General features: G+C 44.5%; 1 protein-coding gene across 1 annotated transcript; it reads left to right on the plus strand.

Moving 5' to 3' along the window:
* The first annotated feature begins 298 nt into the window (after positions 1–298).
* Positions 299–21,579, plus strand: lig3 (ligase III, DNA, ATP-dependent). Its single transcript, XM_080508377.1, has 21 exons — positions 299–368; positions 1,094–1,628; positions 2,994–3,122; positions 9,386–9,616; positions 9,877–10,028; positions 10,200–10,366; positions 12,394–12,471; positions 12,551–12,719; positions 13,292–13,447; positions 15,040–15,171; positions 18,302–18,381; positions 18,835–18,922; positions 18,999–19,076; positions 19,240–19,363; positions 19,680–19,822; positions 19,909–19,983; positions 20,156–20,302; positions 20,380–20,515; positions 20,753–20,835; positions 20,918–21,004; positions 21,142–21,579. Exons 2-21 carry the CDS (start codon positions 1,121–1,123, stop codon positions 21,373–21,375), a joined length of 2,997 nt encoding a protein of 998 aa, XP_080364503.1. The 5' UTR covers positions 299–368; positions 1,094–1,120; the 3' UTR covers positions 21,376–21,579.
* Positions 21,580–21,602: the final 23 nt, after the last annotated feature.

A 21,602-nucleotide genomic window follows, 5' to 3' on the forward strand; every position in this document is an offset into this window, starting at 1 on the left:
TTTTGTTTTTTCAAAGAGGAGACTTGCAGAAACAAAGCTCCCGTGCTTTCAGGAAGCGCACCCTCGACTCACCAGAGAGGCTCTCTCAATGATTTCAAAATAAAGGAAACACACCATATAATAACCACACAGGCTCATTTTTCTTCCTTTTTCAAATACTTGATGCACAAAGTCAAGTATACTTAGTGTGTAACTGTTCAAAGAAGTCACAATACACAATAAAATCGTGTTTCAATCCCAAAACAGAAACGTCAATCTCTTACTATGTTGGTTCAGACCGGACGTTAGCTTAATTCTCCTGAGCTGAACGCTAACAACAGTGAGGAATTGTCCCAGTGTAAACTCAAACATTTCTGAACTTCTTTAAGGTAAAAGGCGAACTTTCGAGTGGGAACACGAGCCACGCGTTGAACTGAGAGTAATAATTGATGTGGATTCCGATAGTTGATCCTACGTTAGTAAATGTGTGGAAAGAGAGTGAGTCGCGCTAATGCTAATGCTAACTGACGACAGTTTGGTCTGCTTCGTGTAAACTTACTTTGTTACTTAGTTACTTTCACTATGAAGTTACTATGTTGGCTCGGATTGATTTAAAAAACCTACATCGTGTGTGGTTTGATTTCACACACACAAAAGTGGTGCCCTTTTAATCTCACGGCTGTTTTCAGAAGAAACTAAAGTTTAACTAAATCTATTTGTAAATTAAATTTTCTACAGTCAAATTAGTTATTTGGGCTCAGTTGACAACTGAGTTGTTGCATCTTTGTTCTATTTTTATTTGTAGTTTATTAAAAGCGACACAGATTTGTTTGTCTTAGTTCTTTAATAAACTGCTGTATTGATCTTCACTTTTGTGTTTATAATTCAATCAATTTAACTGCAGCGTGGAAAGCACTGCTGCCTACAACTATAAAGACAAAAATTTCAGGTTATTTCTTTTTATGCTTTTCTCTCATTTAGTGAAAATATTCTCAGAGATTAAAGACAAGACATATAGTTGAGTTTTTTACTGAACAAGATCAGCATGCCCAGTGGAGCTCAGTATTTATTCATAATGTGCATCTTTAACTTTGATGTTTGTATTATATTGTAGGTTTTAACTTCACACCATCACATCTGGATGCGGAGGACTTTAGTTTTGACCCTCCAGACTGTGAGTGCTTGTCTACGATCTCGGCGTCAGCAGATCTTTAAGGTGTGTCGAGCTTCTTCCTGCTTTGAACCCTCACTTATTCAGCACCATCAGTTTCCTCCAGCATCCCAGAAGCTCCTCCCCCTTCTCCACCACCATCACTCTCCTCCTGGTCCGCTTCTGAATCGTTGCTTCTCTGACGAGGTCGACATGGCGGAGCAGAGGTTCCTGGTGGAATACGCCAAACGTGGCACGGCTGGCTGCAAGAAGTGCAAGGACAAGATAACCAAGGGGATCGTGCGAATCGGAAAGATCGTGCCCAACCCGTTCAGCGAGTCAGCGGGGGAGATGAAGGAGTGGTACCACGTCAAGTGCATCTTCGAGAAACTGGAGCGCGCCAGGGCCACCACCAAGAAGATTGAGGACATCACGGACCTGGAGGGCTGGGAGGAGCTGCAGGACGAGGACAAGGAGCTCATCAACAAACACGTTTCAGGTACAGCCGCTACACTGAGCATCACTCAGACTCAGACGTCTCCTGTACGCCTTCATCCAAGCACCGTGTCAGAACTGACTCACAGCAGTTTCAGGTGAAACTGGACAGATTCAATCGCATTTTAACTCGCGCTGCTCGATTATGGAAAAAATCATAATCATGATTATTTTGGGCAATATTGAAACCATGATTATTTGCACGATTGTCTTTGAATTTGGAACAGCATATATTAAACATGTTTAAAACAAAAAGACTCCTGTTAAATATATAACAATAGCTTGTAATGTAGTAGTAAAATATAAACTTGTACTGCACTCAATCTCTTTTTTGAAAACAATAAATAAATAAAATACAATAAGAGATAGATATACTTCAATAAATAAGTCCAACATAAATACTTTGATAAATTGTTTCAAAATAAAATGGTGGTGGTATAGAGCCGATGAACAGGAGTCAGAGGCGGCATGTTCAGCAAGGAACTCCAAACTTTATTTTCCATCCCTTTGCTTTTCTCTCTTTTTTTTCTCTCATCTCTCCAACACTGTGGAACAACAAAACTACTTCAGCTTGGAAATCTAGCCTCTCTACAAAATAAAGTTCCCCACCACCCCACAGTAACTGGATGAATTATGACCTTAACTGATCACCAGAGATCACCACTCTATTTGGTAGAGAGGCGGGGTTTCCGGTTGGTAGTATTTTGGTGCAACAGCGTGTGGCGCTGCACTCTCATGTTGAAGAGAGAGAGAAAAGTAGAGTTACTGAGAAGGGTGGATTAATGGAGAATAAAGTTTGGAGTTCCTTGCTGAACATACCGCCTCCGACTGCCGTTCATCAGCTCGACAACATAATAGTTTTTCCTCCATTATATGAATTTTGAGATCGTCTGGAACCAAAATTGTAATCAGGATTAAAATTTGATTTATTGAGGATCCCTAATTTTAACTGCTTGTTTAAAAAACAACAGTGAGGAATCTTTGAGAACTTTTAGGACCCGTTTACATGGCAGTGTGGTTGTATGACAATCACACAGTGCTAACTGTTGGCCCCACTTGAAATTTTGTTTTGTTTTGCTTGTTTGTTTATCCCTTTAGAATTTCTGCAAATTTTTATTTTGAATGTGCAACGGTTCTGAAATGAAAATGCAAAAACAAGGCTGTTTCAGGTAGAACCTTAGAAACACAACCTCTACGAGGCAGCGAGTCGATCCTGGTGAAAATAAACTGGAAACGTGAGGGTGAAGGAGTTTTTTCCTCTTCTTCTTGACCTTTATTGGTCACCCTCAGGGTAACAAATGAAATGGTAGAAACAGACTTGTTTCCAAGGAGCGGAACGTCGTGCTTCATCTCGTGATTCCTGTTTCAGACCTGATGGCCAAAGTCAACGCCAGTCCCAAGAAGAAGGTTCAGGCCAAAATGAACCCGTCCGGACAGCTGATGTCTCCGCCTAGCAACCTGGCCGCCAACGCCCCGCGCAAGTTCTCAGGATTCACCGGTGACTCTTTTCTACTTAACGGTTTAATGTGTTCACGTTGTGCTGAAGTTTACCGACCTGATCGCGTGATGACTCGCAGTCTGGGTGAAAATCTTCATTTTAATATACAATGGCTGGAAACTTTTAACTTTACAAAGTCTTGGCTTTAAGATCCAAAAAGAGGAAATTTGGGAGGACATGTCAAGAAATTTGAAATGCAGGTTTCACATGATGTCAAAGTATCACAGTGTGTGAAACAGTGATATGTGAAGAATTTATTCAATAAAATTAATTATCGGGACGTTATGTAATCTTTACATTATGTTGATGACCGATTTTATTGCAATTCGTGTTTCAAAGGATACTCTGGTATTAGTTAGAAAAATATCTAATATCATTTGGTGAAAAAATGTTGACATTATATCAGAAATGTTACTGGGAAACTGCACGTTTTAACTTGACACATTGTTATTTAAAGTAATATTTGATTAAAAAAAATTAAGAACTAGATATAAAGTTTCTGCTTGAAAATGTCCTTACTCCTTAAATGTTTTTACTATTTTCACAATATGGTAATGAATTTTCCACATGATAGATAATGTTATTATAATGTAATAATATGTAATATAACTTTTACATTATATCAGATACAATATAATTTTTCACACCATCACAATATGTGAAACATGGTGAGCATTTTATATTTTAGCATGATACGTAGTTGAAAACATTGTCGGGATGTAAACTTTCAAGTTTTGTTGACATATTGGGTGATACAGTATACAACAGTCCAAACTTGTGAAATTCTAGTTATTTCTTGGACTGAGGTGACGTCACCTCTCATGAAACGGGTGGTTCTCAGCTCCTCCACCTCCTCCACCCTCACGGAGACTGCAGCCCAGCTCACAGCTGCTTCCTCCACCCCCTCGGTGACGTAGCTAGCAGCTCAGGCTCGTAGTTGTAGTAATGTACTTACAGATCTCTGCGCCTCGTTAGTCTTTTATTGTGGGAATAGCAGCAGGTTTCAAGATGAGCTTCTGAGGAAGTCCAGTTTCAAAGTACCGTAGTTCTGGAAGCTTCTTTGGTGAAGAGTCGCTCACAAACAAACATTGTTTGTGGAAAAGGAAAAAAGTCCAGCCACATTCACCGCTGTGCTTCTTCTTTCAGCAAGACAAATAGTGTGGAACCATACTTGCACCTGAAAACACATTTTCTCCAGTGGACATGAAGGTGAAAACACATTTTCTCCAGTGGACATGATGGTGAAAACACATTTTCTCCAGTGGACATGGTGGTGAAAACATATTTTCTCCAGTGGACATGAAGGTGAAAACACATTTTCTCCAAGTGGACATGATGGTGAAAACACATTTTCTCCAGTGGACATGATGGTGAAAACACATTTTCTCCAGTGGACATGGTGGTGAAAACATATTTTCTCCAGTGGACATGATGGTGAAAACACATTTTCTCCAGTGGACATGGTGGTGAAAACATATTTTCTCCAGTGGACATGATGGTGAAAACACATTTTCTCCAGTGGACATGATGGTGAAAACATATTTTCTCCAGTGGACATGATGGTGAAAACACATTTTCTCCAGTGGACGTGAAGGTGAAAACACATTTTCTCCAGTGGACATGGTGGTGAAAACATATTTTCTCCAGTGGACATGAAGGTGAAAACACATTTTCTCCAAGTGGACATGATGGTGAAAACACATTTTCTCCAGTGGACATGATGGTGAAAACACATTTTCTCCAGTGGACATGGTGGTGAAAACATATTTTCTCCAGTGGACATGAAGGTGAAAACATATTTTCTCCAGTGGACATGATGGTGAAAACACATTTTCTCCAAGTGGACATGATGGTGAAAACACATTTTCTCCAGTGGACATGATGGTGAAAACACATTTTCTCCAGTGGACATGAAGGTGAAAACACATTTTCTCCAGTGGACATGGTGGTGAAAACATATTTTCTCCAGTGGACATGATGGTGAAAACACATTTTCTCCAGTGGACATGGTGGTGAAAACATATTTTCTCCAGTGGACATGATGGTGAAAACACATTTTCTCCAGTGGACATGATGGTGAAAACATATTTTCTCCAGTGGACATGATGGTGAAAACACATTTTCTCCAGTGGACATGAAGGTGAAAACACATTTTCTCCAGTGGACATGGTGGTGAAAACATATTTTCTCCAGTGGACATGAAGGTGAAAACACATTTTCTCCAAGTGGACATGATGGTGAAAACACATTTTCTCCAGTGGACATGATGGTGAAAACACATTTTCTCCAGTGGACATGGTGGTGAAAACATATTTTCTCCAGTGGACATGAAGGTGAAAACACATTTTCTCCAAGTGGACATGATGGTGAAAACACATTTTCTCCAGTGGACATGATGGTGAAAACACATTTTCTCCAGTGGACATGGTGGTGAAAACATATTTTCTCCAGTGGACATGATGGTGAAAACACATTTTCTCCAAGTGGACATGATGGTGAAAACACATTTTCTCCAGTGGACATGAAGGTGAAAACACATTTTCTCCAAGTGGACATGGTGGTGAAAACATATTTTCTCCAGTAGACATGAAGGTGAAAACACATTTTCTCCAGTGGACATGATGGTGAAAACACATTTTCTCCAAGTGGACATGATGGTGAAAACATATTTTCTCCAAGTGGACGTGATGGTGAAAACACATTTTCTCCAAGTGGACATGATGGTGAAAACATATTTTCTCCAGTGGACATGAAGGTGAAAACACATTTTCTCCAAGTGGACATGGTGGTGAAAACACATTTTCTCCAAGTGGACATGATGGTGAAAACATATTTTCTCCAGTGGACATGATGGTGAAAACACATTTTCTCCAAGTGGACATGAAGGTGAAAACACATTTTCTCCAGTGGACATGAAGGTGAAAACACATTTTCTCCAGTGGACATGAAGGTGAAAACACATTTTCTCCAAGTGGACATGAAGGTGAAAACACATTTTCTCCAGTGGACATGATGGTGAAAACACATTTTCTCCAGTGGAAATGATGGTGAAAACACATTTTCTCCAAGTGGACATGAAGGTGAAAACACATTTTCTCCAGTGGACATGAAGGTGAAAACACATTTTCTCCAAGTGGACATGAAGGTGAAAACACATTTTCTCCAGTGGACATGAAGGTGAAAACACATTTTCTCCAGTGGACATGAAGGTGAAAACACATTTTCTCCAAGTGGACATGAAGGTGAAAACACATTTTCTCCAGTGGACATGATGGTGAAAACACATTTTCTCCAAGTGGACATGAAGGTGAAAACACATTTTCTCCAGTGGACATGAAGGTGAAAACACATTTTCTCCAGTGGACATGAAGGTGAAAACACATTTTCTCCAGTGGACATGATGGTGAAAACACATTTTCTCCAGTGGACATGAAGGTGAAAACACATTTTCTCCAGTGGACATGATGGTGAAAACACATTTTCTCCAAGTGGACATGATGGTGAAAACACATTTTCTCCAAGTGGACATGATGGTGAAAACACATTTTCTCCAGTGGACATGATGGTGAAAACACATTTTCTCCAGTGGACATGATGGTGAAAACACATTTTCTCCAGTGGACATGAAGGTGAAAACACATTTTCTCCAAGTGGACATGATGGTGAAAACACATTTTCTCCAGTGGACATGATGGTGAAAACACATTTTCTCCAAGTGGACATGAAGGTGAAAACATATTTTCTCCAGTGGACATGATGGTGAAAACACATTTTCTCCAAGTGGACATGATGGTGAAAACACATTTTCTCCAAGTGGACATGATGGTGAAAACACATTTTCTCCAAGTGGACATGATGGTGAAAACACATTTTCTCCAAGTGGACATGATGGTGAAAACACATTTTCTCCAGTGGACATGAAGGTGAAAACACATTTTCTCCAAGTGGACATGATGGTGAAAACACATTTTCTCCAAGTGGACATGATGGTGAAAACACATTTTCTCCAAGTGGACATGATGGTGAAAACACATTTTCTCCAAGTGGACATGATGGTGAAAACATATTTTCTCCAAGTGGACATGATGGTGAAAACACATTTTCTCCAGTGGACATGATGGTGAAAACACATTTTCTCCAGTGGACATGAAGGTGAAAACACATTTTCTCCAGTGGACATGATGGTGAAAACACATTTTCTCCAGTGGACATGATGGTGAAAACACATTTTCTCCAGTGGACATGATGGTGAAAACACATTTTCTCCAGTGGACATGATGGTGAAAACACATTTTCTCCAGTGGACATGATGGTGAAAACACATTTTCTCCAAGTGGACATGATGGTGAAAACACATTTTCTCCAAGTGGACATGATGGTGAAAACACATTTTCTCCAGTGGACATGATGGTGAAAACACATTTTCTCCAGTGGACATGAAGGTGAAAACAGCAGCGTTCAATGTGAAGCAGCAGAGACTGAGAGAGCACAGAGAAGAGGCTCCTTGGCACATTCGTGGGCGGGTCTTGTTTTGGTTTCTCCTCATGTCAATCTTCCTGGAGGCGGGGCTTCTCCAGCTCTGTGCTGAGTCAGCAAGGTGGTGCCCCGTCATCAACTTGAATCAACGTGTTGAGTTCTCCACCAGTTAGAACAGAGAAAGATCTCTGTGAACTCAAGCTTGAGGATGTATATGAACCCCAAATAGCACTTTTATCATGTTTGAAGTACAGGAACGTTGATTTAGTATAATATGGGTCCTTTAATCTCTATAAATTTTATTACAGAATAACGAGACACTTACCTTTCACCACAAATGTTGCATAAAATCATTTTCGGAAAATAGGGTTATTATTTACACATAATATAAATACAGTAAAACCTCTGAGCATGAGTAGTCGATGCACACAGATCACACGTTTGCCCTCAGAGGGTCAGAGCCTAAACAGCAGAGAACATAAGGCCCGTGGGCCCAAACCGATCAAGAGGCGCCAATCTGGTCCCACCAAGCAAGGAGGTTATAGAGGATTTATACTAGTTCTTTTTATATATATATTTCATTGTATTTTGTACCAGAATGTTTAATTAAAATTTACTTTATGTTGAGATTGTAATCATTTTCAGTACTAACTGTTTGATCTTGTAGAAATATAGACAATTTCATTCCATACACTGACCACAACAAAGGCAAACTTTGAAGAGTAAATTTAAAGGTTATTATAGCAATATTTCACCAGTCTGGTCCACTCAGGATGAAACTGGACTGTATGTGGTCCCTGAAGTACATTCAATCTTATTTAATAATTATTTTGTATACATCTTGTATACCCTCACCTATGGTCATGAACTATGGGTCATGACCGAAAGAACGAGATCCCGGATACAAGCGGCTGAAATGAGCTTCCTCCGTAGGGTGGCTGGGTGTACCCTTAGAGATAGGGTGAGGAGCTCAGTCACCCTTAGAGGTAGGGTGAGGAGCTCAGTCACCCTTAGAGATAGGGTGAGGAGCTCAGTCACCCTTAGAGATAGGGTGAGGAGCTCAGTCACCCTTAGAGATAGGGTGAGGAGCTCAGTCACCCTTAGAGATAGGGTGAGGAGCTCAGTCACCCTTAGAGATAGGGTGAGGAGCTCAGTCACCCTTAGAGATAGGGTGAGGAGCTCAGTCACCCTTAGAGATAGGGGGAGGAGCTCAGTCACCCTTAGAGATAGGGTGAGGTCAGTCACCAGGGAGGAGCTCGGAGTAGAGCCGCTGCTCCTCCACATCCAGAGGAGCCAGCTGAGGAGGCTTGGGCATCTATTTCAGATGCCCCCCGGACGCCTCCCTAGGGAGGTGTTCCGGGCATGCCCCTCTGGTAGGAGGCCTCGGGGCAGACCCAGGACACGCTGGAGGGACTATGTCTCTCGGCTGGCCTGGGAACGCCTTGGGGTGCCACCAGAAGAGCTGGAGGAAGTGTCTTGGGTGAGGGAAGTCTGGGGAACTCTGCTCGGACTGCTGCCTCCGCGACCCGGCCCCGGATAAGCGGCAGAAAATTGATGGATGGACATCTTGTATAAATGTATATATATATGTTTTTATATTATATATATCTTGTATTGGTAGTTATTTGCTTTTAAATAATCATCATATTTGATGTTTGGTTCGTTCAATATCAATTGATCTGAGGTGTCCCTCCAAAGAGAGGACACCTGTCTTCAGGGGACACTTGTTCTTGGATTTTAGGGTGTCCCTACATCAGAGGTTTTACTTTACTTTGTTCTCCTCTTAGCTGCTAAAGCCGGCAGCTCCAGCAGTCCTGGACCTTCTTCCTCTTCGCCCTCCTCATCCTCTTCCAAACCCAGCCAAGGCAGCGTCCTGTCCACGCAGCTCTGTGATCCACAGCACAAAGACTGCCTCCTCCGAGAGTTCCGTAAGCTGTGTGCGACAGTGGCAGAGAACGCCAGCTACAACGTCAAGACGCAGATCATCGAGAAGTTCCTGAGGAAGGGCTCCACCGGAGGTTCGTGGGTTCGCTGTCACATATCTGCTGATTTTCTGAGCCCTGCCCCAACGTCTGGTCGTCTGCAGTCCAAGCAGCCGGATGTCCAAAGTACCTGTCTCAGAGACATGTCAATCACATCTAGAGCCCACCCCTTTTAATTGAGTTGTGTAGACATGCCCCCTCCGATTCGAAGCATTGAGATTAATTGGAAATAAGTCATTTTTCCTTTGTCATCTCTCTTGGGGTGTTTAAATCAGCTTTGATCTCTCCACTCCCAGATAAGTTCCACGGAGATCTGTACCTGACGGTGAAGCTGCTCCTGCCTGGTGTTGTAAAGAGTGTCTACAACCTCAACGACAAGCAAATCGTCAAACTCTTCAGCCGGATCTTCAGGAGCAACCAGGATGACATGGTGCGCGACCTGGAGCAGGTCGGTGGTTCCACGTGGCTCTGCCTTAGTTTCCAGTTGCCACATGGGAATTAGAAGATTTTAAAAGAGAGGCCAGATTATTTCTAATGAAGGACGAGTAATAAACTTCAGCGACTTGTCAATACGAAGTACCAAACAACCAAATCCAGCCTGTTTCTTTCTGTCTTATAGGGCGACGTGTCTGAGACAGTGAGGATTTTCTTCGAGGACAGCCAATCCTTCCCACCGGCCACCAAGAGCCTCCTCACTATCCAGGAAGTGGACGCGTCTCTGACCCGCCTGGCCCAACTCACCAAGGAGGACGAACAGCAGGCCGAGCTGGAGGACATCGCCAAAAAGTAACCATGAGATCCTGATCGGAAAGCATCATATTATCCAGCTTTTCAACCCTTTCACTTAGTCTCGTTGGTCCAAAAAAATTCTTTTTAAGTTTATTGCATTTCCTCCATTTGAATATTGGATCATAGCTGGACTGGCTCCGCCCACACATGCCCACCTTGGGAAGAGGGGGAAGTACTTCCTCTCGTGGTGCCATGTGCCAGTGCAGAACTGCCTAATTATGGGAGAGGTCAAAGGGAGGGCCTACCCTGATTGGGATTGGCTAAACCAGTGATTCTCAACTGGGGGTCCGTGGTGGAAATACAAGGGGTCCTTGAAAATCAAACATCCCTTAAAAAAAGATCCTATGACAGGGGTCCTAAATAGGGAGCCTCCTGTCCAGCCCACAGCGACCCATTAGCTGCACAGCAACATGAAATAAAGTGCGATTTGCAGCTAAAACAAATGCGCTGCTCTACCTTTTTAATCCTCATCCCATACCATAGTCAAAGCCAAAATTGAATGCATCTGAAGTAATTACAACAATGCTGCCCCGCTCCGATTTTCATGGATTTCAATTTCATGACCCACGAAACTACACATCATCCAACAGTCAAAATGTAAAATAAGAAACATGACCTACAGCTTGATAAAGTTGAGCAGGAAAAGCGTCAGTTGAACTCTGACTGGACTGAACAGTTTAGTTTTATATGACTGGCCCGTGCTTGATCTGCACGCAGACTGATGCTGTCAGCAAAGCTGTCAGTACTTCAACTTTCTGCATCCAGCCAGCTTCAATGCCAGCTATGAGCGATGTGTCCAGGGCCCAACGCACAGAGGAAATGAGAATCACCGTCTCAGGTGAATCTGGTAGAGGCCAGTGTTCACCCTGGGCAGAAAACAAGTCAGGTCTGCAACTGAGTTTAAAAATATATGATTCCACACACCCCAGATATTCTACCAACAGCTACTGAACAGTTCACACACTCCAGATTGCTCAGCATTCAGAGAAATTGATCAGAGAGGAGGATGCTGCAGGGAGCGAATGCTGTCACGCTGTATAACGCATCAACGTACATCACAACTAATCCACACGCTCAGTTGCAAACTTCACGAATACAGGTGATTCTCGAAATTCTTGGAAGATTTATTTGCCAAAAAGCTGTTCCACGAATATCAGGAATGTCAGGTCAATTTAAGAACTCTATTCAGATGCATTACATCACATTAAGAATGTCAGGATGTCAGGAAGTCATTGTGCTGCTTGTAAACGCACCTTTAAGCAACTGCCGCTGTCAGATAATACTGCGACGACAAGCGTGGAGGATTTGGTGAGCTGTAAATCTCTCCCTGTATTTCTGTCTCTGTGTGTAAATATTTAGATAGTTGGTTTTACACTGTTTTTCATGTGACCCTCAACACTAGTTTTGAAAATCCCAGTCTTAAATTATTACTATAACTACCTTGATTACTACTACTCATAATAATCATGATAATAACAAAATGATAATAGTTATAATGGTAACATCAGCTAAAACATCTGGAATTAAAACAATTTTTACTAACAAAGTGCAAAAAGCCAGCTACTGTTCTGGCCCTTGGTTTGGCATGCTGCTCTGATTTTGGCCCTCGGGGGGGATAATTGAGGACCCCTCTCCTATGCCATTTACAGGATGGGGGTCCTCAGGGTTGATCTTTAATATGCAGGGGGTCTAGGACCCCAAAAAGGTTGAGAATCACTGGGCTAAACCCCCGCTGACACAGTATGGGGTTTGATTTCTGATTGGCTGGGTGGAGCAACACACTTTTTAAAAACTGAAACAAGCCAGGGAGAGAGAGGACACACTTTCTTCACTTCTGGGGCGTCGTTCTAGGTATGGGAACGATTAGTATTCAGGATTTTGTTGGAAAACCAGTAGAAAGTGAATTTAGCATAATATGAGCATTTAAGTAACCATGAGATCCTGAAGTGAAGGAACCACAACACCCTGTCAGGCAACGGCTGCAGACCGTTGTGTCTCTGATGTTTGTTGTGCCTCCATCACAGATGCACCAGCAATGACCTCAAATGCATTATCCGACTCATCAAGCACGACTTGAAGATGAATGCTGGCGCCAAGCACGTGTGAGTGTCCCGTCCAGCCCGGTCCGTCCATACGTGGTGGAAGCATCATTTAACGCCGGCCTCGCTCTCCCTCATGTAGCCTGGACGCCGTGGATCCCAACGCTTACGACGCCTTCAAGGCTTCCAGGAACCTGGGCGATGTGATCGAACGTGTGCTGAGGAACCAGCAGGAGGCGTCCAGCGGGTCTGGACCCAGGAAGCTGCTGACGGTGGAAGCCTCGCTCATGACGCCCGTGCAGCCCATGCTGGTGAGGGGAACCGAACCGCTGCCACTGCAAACAGAAAGCAGCTTTTTATCAACACAACACTTTCAGTGATTCTTTGATTAATGAAAAAGCCACAAATGTGTTTAATGTGTACAGCTTTTGACAAAATGCTTTGTTTCTTCAAGGTCGTCTGAAGCGTTTAGCTGTAATTAACAGGTGGCTGTTCACAGACTTATATATACGACACATGTACAGATGTTCTCCCAAGACACCAAGAGGAGAACGATAGTTCATACATCACCAGCAACTTCATCACTATCAGAGTTAGCCCGATGTTGCACAGTAGTTCAACTGATCCGCTCATAAGGAGCAATGCTACCTGCGAAAGAGTTTTAGGGCTCATACACCAGCGATGCTACATGCTACATGCTACCTGCTACCTGCTAAAGAGTTTCAGGGCTCACACATCAGCGACGCTACACGTTACCTGCTATAGAGTTTCAGGGCTCACAGAGTATGTTTTTCCACTTTTTTCATGTAAATCCTCTGAATTATAATCTGGACATCAGATCATGGTGGAGGTTCAGGAGCTGAAGACTTCTAACCTTTTCCAGGCGGAGGCTTGTAAATCTATTGAGTACGCCATGAAGAAATGTCCCAATGGCATGTACTCCGAGATCAAGTACGACGGTGAGCGAGTGCAGGTCCACAAGCACGGAGACAACTTCAGCTACTTCAGCCGCAGCCTGAAGCCTGTGCTGCCACACAAAGTCAGTACACACACACACACACACACACACACACACACACACACACACACACACACACACACACACACACACACACACACACACACACACACAGGCCCGCCCCTCCCTACACGCAGAACACGCGCTGTACGTAGGGCCCCGCGATCCATGGGGGCCCCATTTTGCGCAAGTGAATTGAATTTCCCTCGGGATCAATAAAGTATCATCATTCTCTGCAAATGTGCAAAGGATGCGCTGCATTTTGCCGAGAGGCGCGTAGAGCACCACCACCAAGTCAGCCTGAGGCCGGAGAGAGAGAGAGAGGAGAGAGAGAGAGAGAGAGAGAGAGACAGAGACAGAGACAGAGAGAGAGACAGAGACAGAGACAGAGACAGAGACAGAGACAGAGACAGAGACAGACAGAGAGAGAGAGAGAGAGAGAGAGAGAGAGAGAGAGAGAGAGAGAGAGAGAGAGAGAGAGAGAGAGAGAGAGAGAGAGAGAGAGAGAGAGAGAGAGAGAGAGAGAGAGAGAGAGGAGAGAGAGAGAGAGAGAGAGAGAGAGAGAGAGAGAGAGAGAGAGAGAGAGAGAGAGAGGGGGCTTCCAAACGTCAATACAATAATAATAGTAGTAATAATAATAATTATTATTATTATGTTATTGGAAGGGGGCCCCCAAAATAAAATCCTGCTTAGGGCCCCCACTTGGCCAGGGGCGGCCCTGCACACACACACACGGGATTAATTGTTTTGTAATGAGCTTTTTAGACCACTGGAGGGCACTGCAGTCCACCTGTGGCACCATTAGGTAATCTGTGGTTGTTAATCTAAGGTCTGAGATTACCCTGAGGGATGCCAGAGGCTCAAAGAAAGCCAGATTCAAACAGTGTGTGTACTCACCAGAATTCCTAAGAAAGAAAGAAGAGTGTTTAAAACAATTGGAAAGCTTTATTTGTTGTCATATAAATACAAGATCATATTGATACTTTTCACATCTTTATATTTAAAGTTTCAGTACAATTCTGATGGTTTTTATGGATAAATTCATTATAATAAAATTCTTATTATATTTTCATTATTTATTCAATAAAATACTTTGAAATGAGATATTTCAACGTTATTATTTCAGATTATTAAACAGCTATAAATAAAACAAGATCACGTCACTTATATTTGAGCAACGAGTTTAGTGAAATCTAACATGTTTTCTGTCTTATGTCTTGAAAAGGTTTTCAAGTTTGACAACAATTGTGTCAAAGGTTTAAGTTTCCATCTCTGAATGAGAAAGTTGTGTTTATTATTGTGTTTATTTGAGGTTTTGAAATGTAGAATGGCCAATTTTATTTGATCGAATTAAGAACTATGTTGGGCCACTAGTTGGTGCTGATGTTAGTTTTTGTAATGAAGCCACACACATGCGTCAGAGAACACTGGACTCTAAACATGAACAATGGGAGTAACGATGTCCGACAGGTCTTCGTTTTTCTCCTGTATTTAATGCAGAAACTCTGCAGGAACCCTGATAACCAGCCGATCTAAAACTTCAGAAACTTTTAGCCGTTAATAATGGCTGTTGGTCCTGGAGAACGTCTCAGATCTGCCTGTGTGTGTTTCAGGTGGCTCATTTCAAAGACTACATCCCTCAGGCGTTTCCTGGAGGCCACAGTATGATCCTGGATGCTGAAGTTCTCCTGATCGACACCAACACCAGCAAACCGTTGCCTTTTGGGACGCTGGGAGTTCACAAGGTACACACACCTCACTCACACTTCATACACACCTTACTCACACCTCACTCACACATGTTGGGATTTATGTTTGGTTATTAGCATTAAATTACTCTCAGTAATAGATTACTGAAAGTAATAAATCACTGGATGTAATTTATCCATCCTTTGTCCGCTGCTTATCCGGGGCCGGGTTGCGGGGACAGCAGTCGAAGGGGGATGCCCAGACACTTCCTCCAGCTCTTCCAGAACACCTCCCCAGGGAGGCGTCCGGGGGGCATCCCAAACAGATGCCCGAGCCACCTCAGCTGCTCCTCTGGAGGATGTGGAGGAGCAGTAGCTCTACTCCGAATTGCTCCCTGGTGACTGAGCTCCTCCCCCTATCTCTAAGGGTGACTGAGCTCCTCCCCCTATCTCTAAGGGTGACTGAGCTCCTCACCCTATCTCTAAGGGTGACTGAGCTCCTCACCCTATCTCTAAGGGTGACTGAGCTCCTCCCCCTATCTCTAAGGGTGACTGAGCTCCTCCCCCTATCTCTAAGGGTGACTGAGCTCCTCCCCCTATCTCTAAGGGTGACTGAGCTCCTCACCCTATCTCTAAGGGTGACTGAGCTCCTCACCCTATCTCTAAGGGTGACTGAGCTCCTCCCCCTATCTCTAAGGGTGACTGAGCTCCTCCCCCTACCTCTAAGGGTGACTGAGCTCCTCCCCCTATCTCTAAGGTGACTGAGCTCCTCACCCTATCTCTAAGGGTGACTGAGCTCCTCACCCTACCTCTAAGGGTGACTGAGCTCCTCACCCTACCTCTAAGGGTGACTGAACTCCTCACCCTACCTCTCCTCACCCTACCTCTAAGGGTGCGCCCAGAAGGGGGAAAGCCACCTTTTTCTGGTCAAGAACCATGGCCTCGGATTTAGAGGTGCTGATCTTCATCCCAGCTGCTTCCCACTCGGCTGCAAACCGTGTCAGTGCACGCTGAAGGTCAAGGTTCAATGAAGCCAGCAGAACCACGTCATCTGCAAATAGCAGAGATGAGATCCTGTGGTCCCCAAACTGGACCCCCTCCGGCCCCCGGCTGTGCCTGGAAATTCTGCCCATGTAAATAATGAACAGAACCGGTGACAAAGGACAGACCTGCCGGAGTCCAACGTGCACTGGGAACAGGTCCGACTTACTGCCGGCAATGTGAACCAAACTCCTGCTCCGGGCATACAAGGACTAAACAGCTCTTAAAGGCCTAGGGAAATGAAAATTTGACCTCTAAAACACTGTTATCCCTTCTAGGGACATTTTTATGTTAACCGGCCCAAGGGTAAAATGTTAAGACATGGCAATCCGCGAGAAAATAGCCGATAAACAGCGCCAGTTTCGCTGCTCGGTGAACCGCTTCTGACCAGACCGGAAGTAGCAGACGATGTGCGTGACGTCACGAGTTGGACACACGCTGTGCCCAAGTTGTATTTGCATTGTGGCGGATTGGAGTTTTGATGACGAAGAGAGGGCTGAATTTAACGATATTTCATCATCATTGGGCATTTCAAGTCCAGTTATTGATGAAGGAGACACAGAATGTGTCGTTCTGCCACATTAGTGACCCCATTTTGAACATGTTTGAGGAAGCAGAAGACTGTGACGTCGCTTCGTCCGTGTCTCCTCAGCCTTAGCAGCCGGCAGTTTTTGAACATCTTTTCCAGATCCACAAAACACATGTGGACAACACATGAACCCTCAAGCACCTGGTGGAGGGTATAGAACTGGTCCAGTGTTACACGACCAGGACGAAAACCGCATTGTTCCTCTTGGATCTGAGGTTCAACTAACAGCCGGATCCTTCTCTCCAGTATCCTGGAATAGGAGTGTCCGCCACAACAGTCCCTGCACATCCAGAGACTTAAGGTACTCTGGGCCAATCTCATCCACTCCAGTGCCTTGCCACCAAGGAGCTTCGCAATTACCTCGGTGACTTCAGCCCGTGTAATGGACGAGTCCACCTCTGAGAACCCAGTCTCTGCTTCCTCAATGGAAGACGTGATGGTGGGATTGAGGAGGTCCTCGAAGTATTCCTTCCACCGCCCAACGATATCCCCAGTTGAGGTCAACAGCTCCCCACTTCCACTGTAAACCGTGTTGTTGAAAAACTGCTTCCCCCTCCTGAGGCGCCGGACGGTTTGCCAGAATTTCCTCGGGGCCGACCGATAGTCCTCCTGCATGGCCTCTCCGAACTCCTCCCAGACCCGAGTTTTTACCTCGGTATGCCTGTCCTGCTGGTTCCTGTCAGCTAGCTTGCTATGAGCTGACAACACCCAATAGGACTCCTTCTTCAGCTTGACAACATCCCTTACTTCCGTATTCCACCACCGGTTCCGGGGGGGTTCCGGGGTTGCCACCCCGACAGGGACCAGAGACCCTGCAGCCGCAACTCCGAGCAGCAGCTTCTACAATGGAAGTGGAGAACAAGGTCTACTTGGACTCATTGTCTCCAACCTCCCCCGGGATCCGTGAGAAGCTCTCCTGGAGGTGGGAGTTGAAGACAGAGGGCTCGGCCAGGCGGAGACCCGGAAATAATTTATGAAACAGTTAAATTATTAATGGAAGTAAATGGTCATTTACTCATTAACAACTCCTGCAGTAATTGAGTAATTACATAAAAGTGAATAAATTATCAAAAAAATATGTATTAATGAAAAATAATTAATTAGAATAAATTAATTATTTATTCATTAAATAACTGGGGCACCACCAGAGAATATGGAAATCGCTAAATACCAAAATATCAGTCTCGTTTGGAAAAGGTTTATTTAAATTAGTTAATATTTTTGTGTAAAATCTTAAATAAAAGGGAAGGTGTGAGATCCAAGCATAGACTTTTACAAACCAGTCAATGTCAACAATAAATACACAATAATCACCAGAAATCAACACATCCAAGTAACAAACATTATCTAAAATTAAGATCTAATCTACGAAACACTATATAGTTAGCGACTCAGTTGCTTAATTTGGCACCTCATACACACACAACTCACAAACACCTCACTCACATTATACACACCTCAGTCACTCACACCTCATACACACAACTCACACTGCCTCAGTTCCACTTTGTTTATAATGTTGTGACTTCAAACTGCCTGTCCTCCGTCTTTCCTCAGAAAGCTGCTTTTCAAGACGCCAATGTGTGTCTGTTCGTTTTCGACTGTATCTACTTCAATGGCGTGAGCCTCATGGAGCGGTACGAGCCTCCTCATCCAGACGACAGTGGTTACATGTTTGAATTAAGTTTTTCATCAAGATCAGATAGCTTTGATGTTTCAGATTGAGCACCTTTCATGGATTTCAGAAAGAGACTGTGTCTGAATTACTGTATTCTCTGGACTACATGTGGCAATATAGTGTAAGGACACTTGTTAACAAATGGATGGTTAAAAAAAATATATAAATAAATAAATTATTTGTCTAACAGATATATATTTTACCTGGCTTAGCTTCTGCTGTGTACATTTTTCGTTCCAGAGACGTTTTTCTTGCTCATCCAGTCTTATCCAGCAGTATTGCTCAATGGTATTTGCTGTCATATTTAGTTATGGCAGTCACATGATAACATTAAAGATGCTCTATCATCTGGATGTTAGTGGAGGAATAAGCTCTATAATCTGGAAGAATATAATGTGGACTTCCTCTGCAGGCCTCTGTCTGAACGCAGGAAGTTCCTCCACGACAACATGGTTGAAGTCACCAACAGGATCCTTTTCTCAGAGATGAAACACGTCACAGTGAGTGTTTCCACAGCTGATGAGCCTCCACCTGTTACCATGCAACTTGACTGTTTTTGTGTGCATGTGTGTGCAGAGGGCAGCAGATCTGGCCGAGATGATCACTCGAGTTATCAGAGAAGGTCTTGAGGGTTTGGTGCTCAAAGACGTGAAGGTGAGTTCATCTAAATACAAGCTGTGGAGGTTCAGACGAGCAGTGTGTGTGTGTGTGTGTGTGTGTGTGTGTGTGTGTGTGTGTGTGTGTGTGTGTGTGTGTGTGTGTGTGTGTGTGTGTGTGTGTGTGTGTGTGTGTGTGTGTGTGTGTGTGTGTGTGTCAGAGCACCTACGAGCCGGGGAAGCGCCACTGGCTAAAGGTTAAGAAGGACTACCTGAACGAGGGGGCGATGGCCGACACGGCGGACCTCGTGGTTCTGGGCGCGTTCTATGGGAAAGGATCCAACGGTCTGCAACACACACTCTCATTTTTCTAATCTCTCTCTCTCACACACTCTCACACACACACACACACACACACACACACACACACACACACACACACACACACACACACACACACACACACACACTTCCTTAATTAACTACTGACAGAAAAGTCTGTATCATGAAACAAACATCAAACACTCTTAATTTCAAGTGTTTTGATTTGAAACAAATGCTTCCATTTAAAAAAGCTGAATGTCCTGCTCTCTGGTGGCGTTTCCTGTTGTGACTGTTGAGAACCAGTGGAAATATGTGTTGTTCTGCTCGTATCCACCAGGGGGCATCATGTCCAGCTTTCTGATGGGCTGCTTTGACCCGGACTCCAAGAAGTGGTGCACTGTCACCAAGTGCTCCGGAGGCTATGACGACGCCATGTTGGCCCGCCTGCAGAAGGAGCTGGACGTCGTCAAGATTAGCAAGGTAGTGACAGGCTCCGCCTACATCAGGGTGACAACACAGCTGTGATCCTAATCTGTGTGTGTGTGTGTGCGCGTGTGCGTTCATAGGAGCCCAGTAAAATCCCTGGCTGGTTGAAGATCATCAAGAACTATTATCCAGACTTCATCATCCGTGACCCCGAGGTGCGATTCTCTTCACTCTGTTGCTTCAGGGTCAGATTCATACAGTTTATCTGTTTTACACTCCACACCTCAGAAGGATTCTGATTATCCCTCTGTTCCCTCTGTTCATATCAAACTAATGAGAGTCACAGGTTGAAGTTTTCATAACCTGAGTTCTGGTTCCGTGCCGCAGCGAGCTCCAGTCTGGGAAATCACAGGCGCTGAGTTCTCCAAGTCAGAGATGCACACGGCCGACGGCATCTCCATCCGCTTCCCCCGCATGACCCGAGTCCGTGACGACAAGGACTGGAAGAGCGCTACCAACCTGCACCAGCTCAGAGTGAGACACCACTTGTTGACCTCCGTCCAGATGTGAGTTCCTCCCAGGTCTCGTTCTGAACGTGTTCTGGTCTTTAGGAGCTGTTCCGCATCTCCAAAGAGAACTGCGACTTCAAGGTGATGGCCGGACCGTCCAGAGACGACCGCAGCTCATCAGGCGCAGACAGCGGGGGGAACTCACCGGCGCCCCGCGGCACCACCACCAAGAAGGCCGGTAAGAGAAACAATTCCATCACCTTGACGACAGAAACCCGGCCAGCTTCAGATTGTTGTTGCCTCTGGCACTGGACGTTTGGTCTGTTACCAGAGAAGCACTGAATGCTTAATATTTGTCCTTTTCAAAAGTAAAAAATAGTTGTGATTTCACGAGAGAGAGAAAATCACAAAATGAAGTTCCTGTTGTCTGTTCTCATGCTGGTCATTAAACAATGCGTCTCGTGTCGATTTTCAGGCAGCAATAGCACGCCGTCCAAACCAAAGGTGGTCAAGTCTTCTCCTCGCACGCCGGGCTCAGACGCTCCGAGCACCAAGAAGGTATTTCTTCCTTCCTGTTGATGGAAAGAGTTTCCTGAAGCAGTGATGACTTCTGACCCTCGTCTGATTTTCCTCCTCGCAGTCCAAGAACAGCGAAAGCGTCCACAGCAACGGCCAAGCGGGCGGAGCTAAAGCCACACCACAGCTGCTGGAGCCGAGAGGAAACAAGGTGGGTCAATCACCATTGCTGCCGGTCAGCAGGTGGCAGTAATGAGCCACAACTGGTGCTAGTTGGTTAGCATGCTAACTTCTTAGTTAACAGTTGGGTCTGTTGGTGGTCTTAATGTAGCGTCCGTCCCCCCCCAGACGCTGCTGGACATCTTTACCGGCGTGAAGCTCTTCCTACCCGACTCTGTGCACGACTTCCACAAACTAAAGCGCTACTTTGTGGCGTTCGACGGCGACCTGGTGCCAGAGTACGATGCCACCTCGGCCACGCACACCATGTCAGAATCCAAGGAAGAGAGCCGGGCACTGCGAGTGTCGACCGGCTGGATCTGGGAGTGTATCCGGAAAAGGAGGATCATTCCGCCATGCTGAAGTCGCCGTCTATTTATTCTGATAGATGGTGGATGTTGAGTTTGTTGGTTTTTTTTTTTTAGATTTTCAACCTTAAAACTTGTGTTGATCATGAAAATCCTCTCACCAAAACTTGAAATTTTTTTTTGACACTATGGGAAACTTTGTAACATTTGAGGTGTCGACTCATGAACTGAAAACAATAAAGTGTCTCAGTCCTCCGCCTCACAGTTTCTTTCTTTGTGTGT

The sequence above is a fragment of the Blennius ocellaris genome (genome assembly GCF_963422515.1).
Source record: "Blennius ocellaris genome assembly, chromosome: 14".
In the NCBI taxonomy this organism is placed as follows: domain Eukaryota; kingdom Metazoa; phylum Chordata; class Actinopteri; order Blenniiformes; family Blenniidae; genus Blennius; species Blennius ocellaris.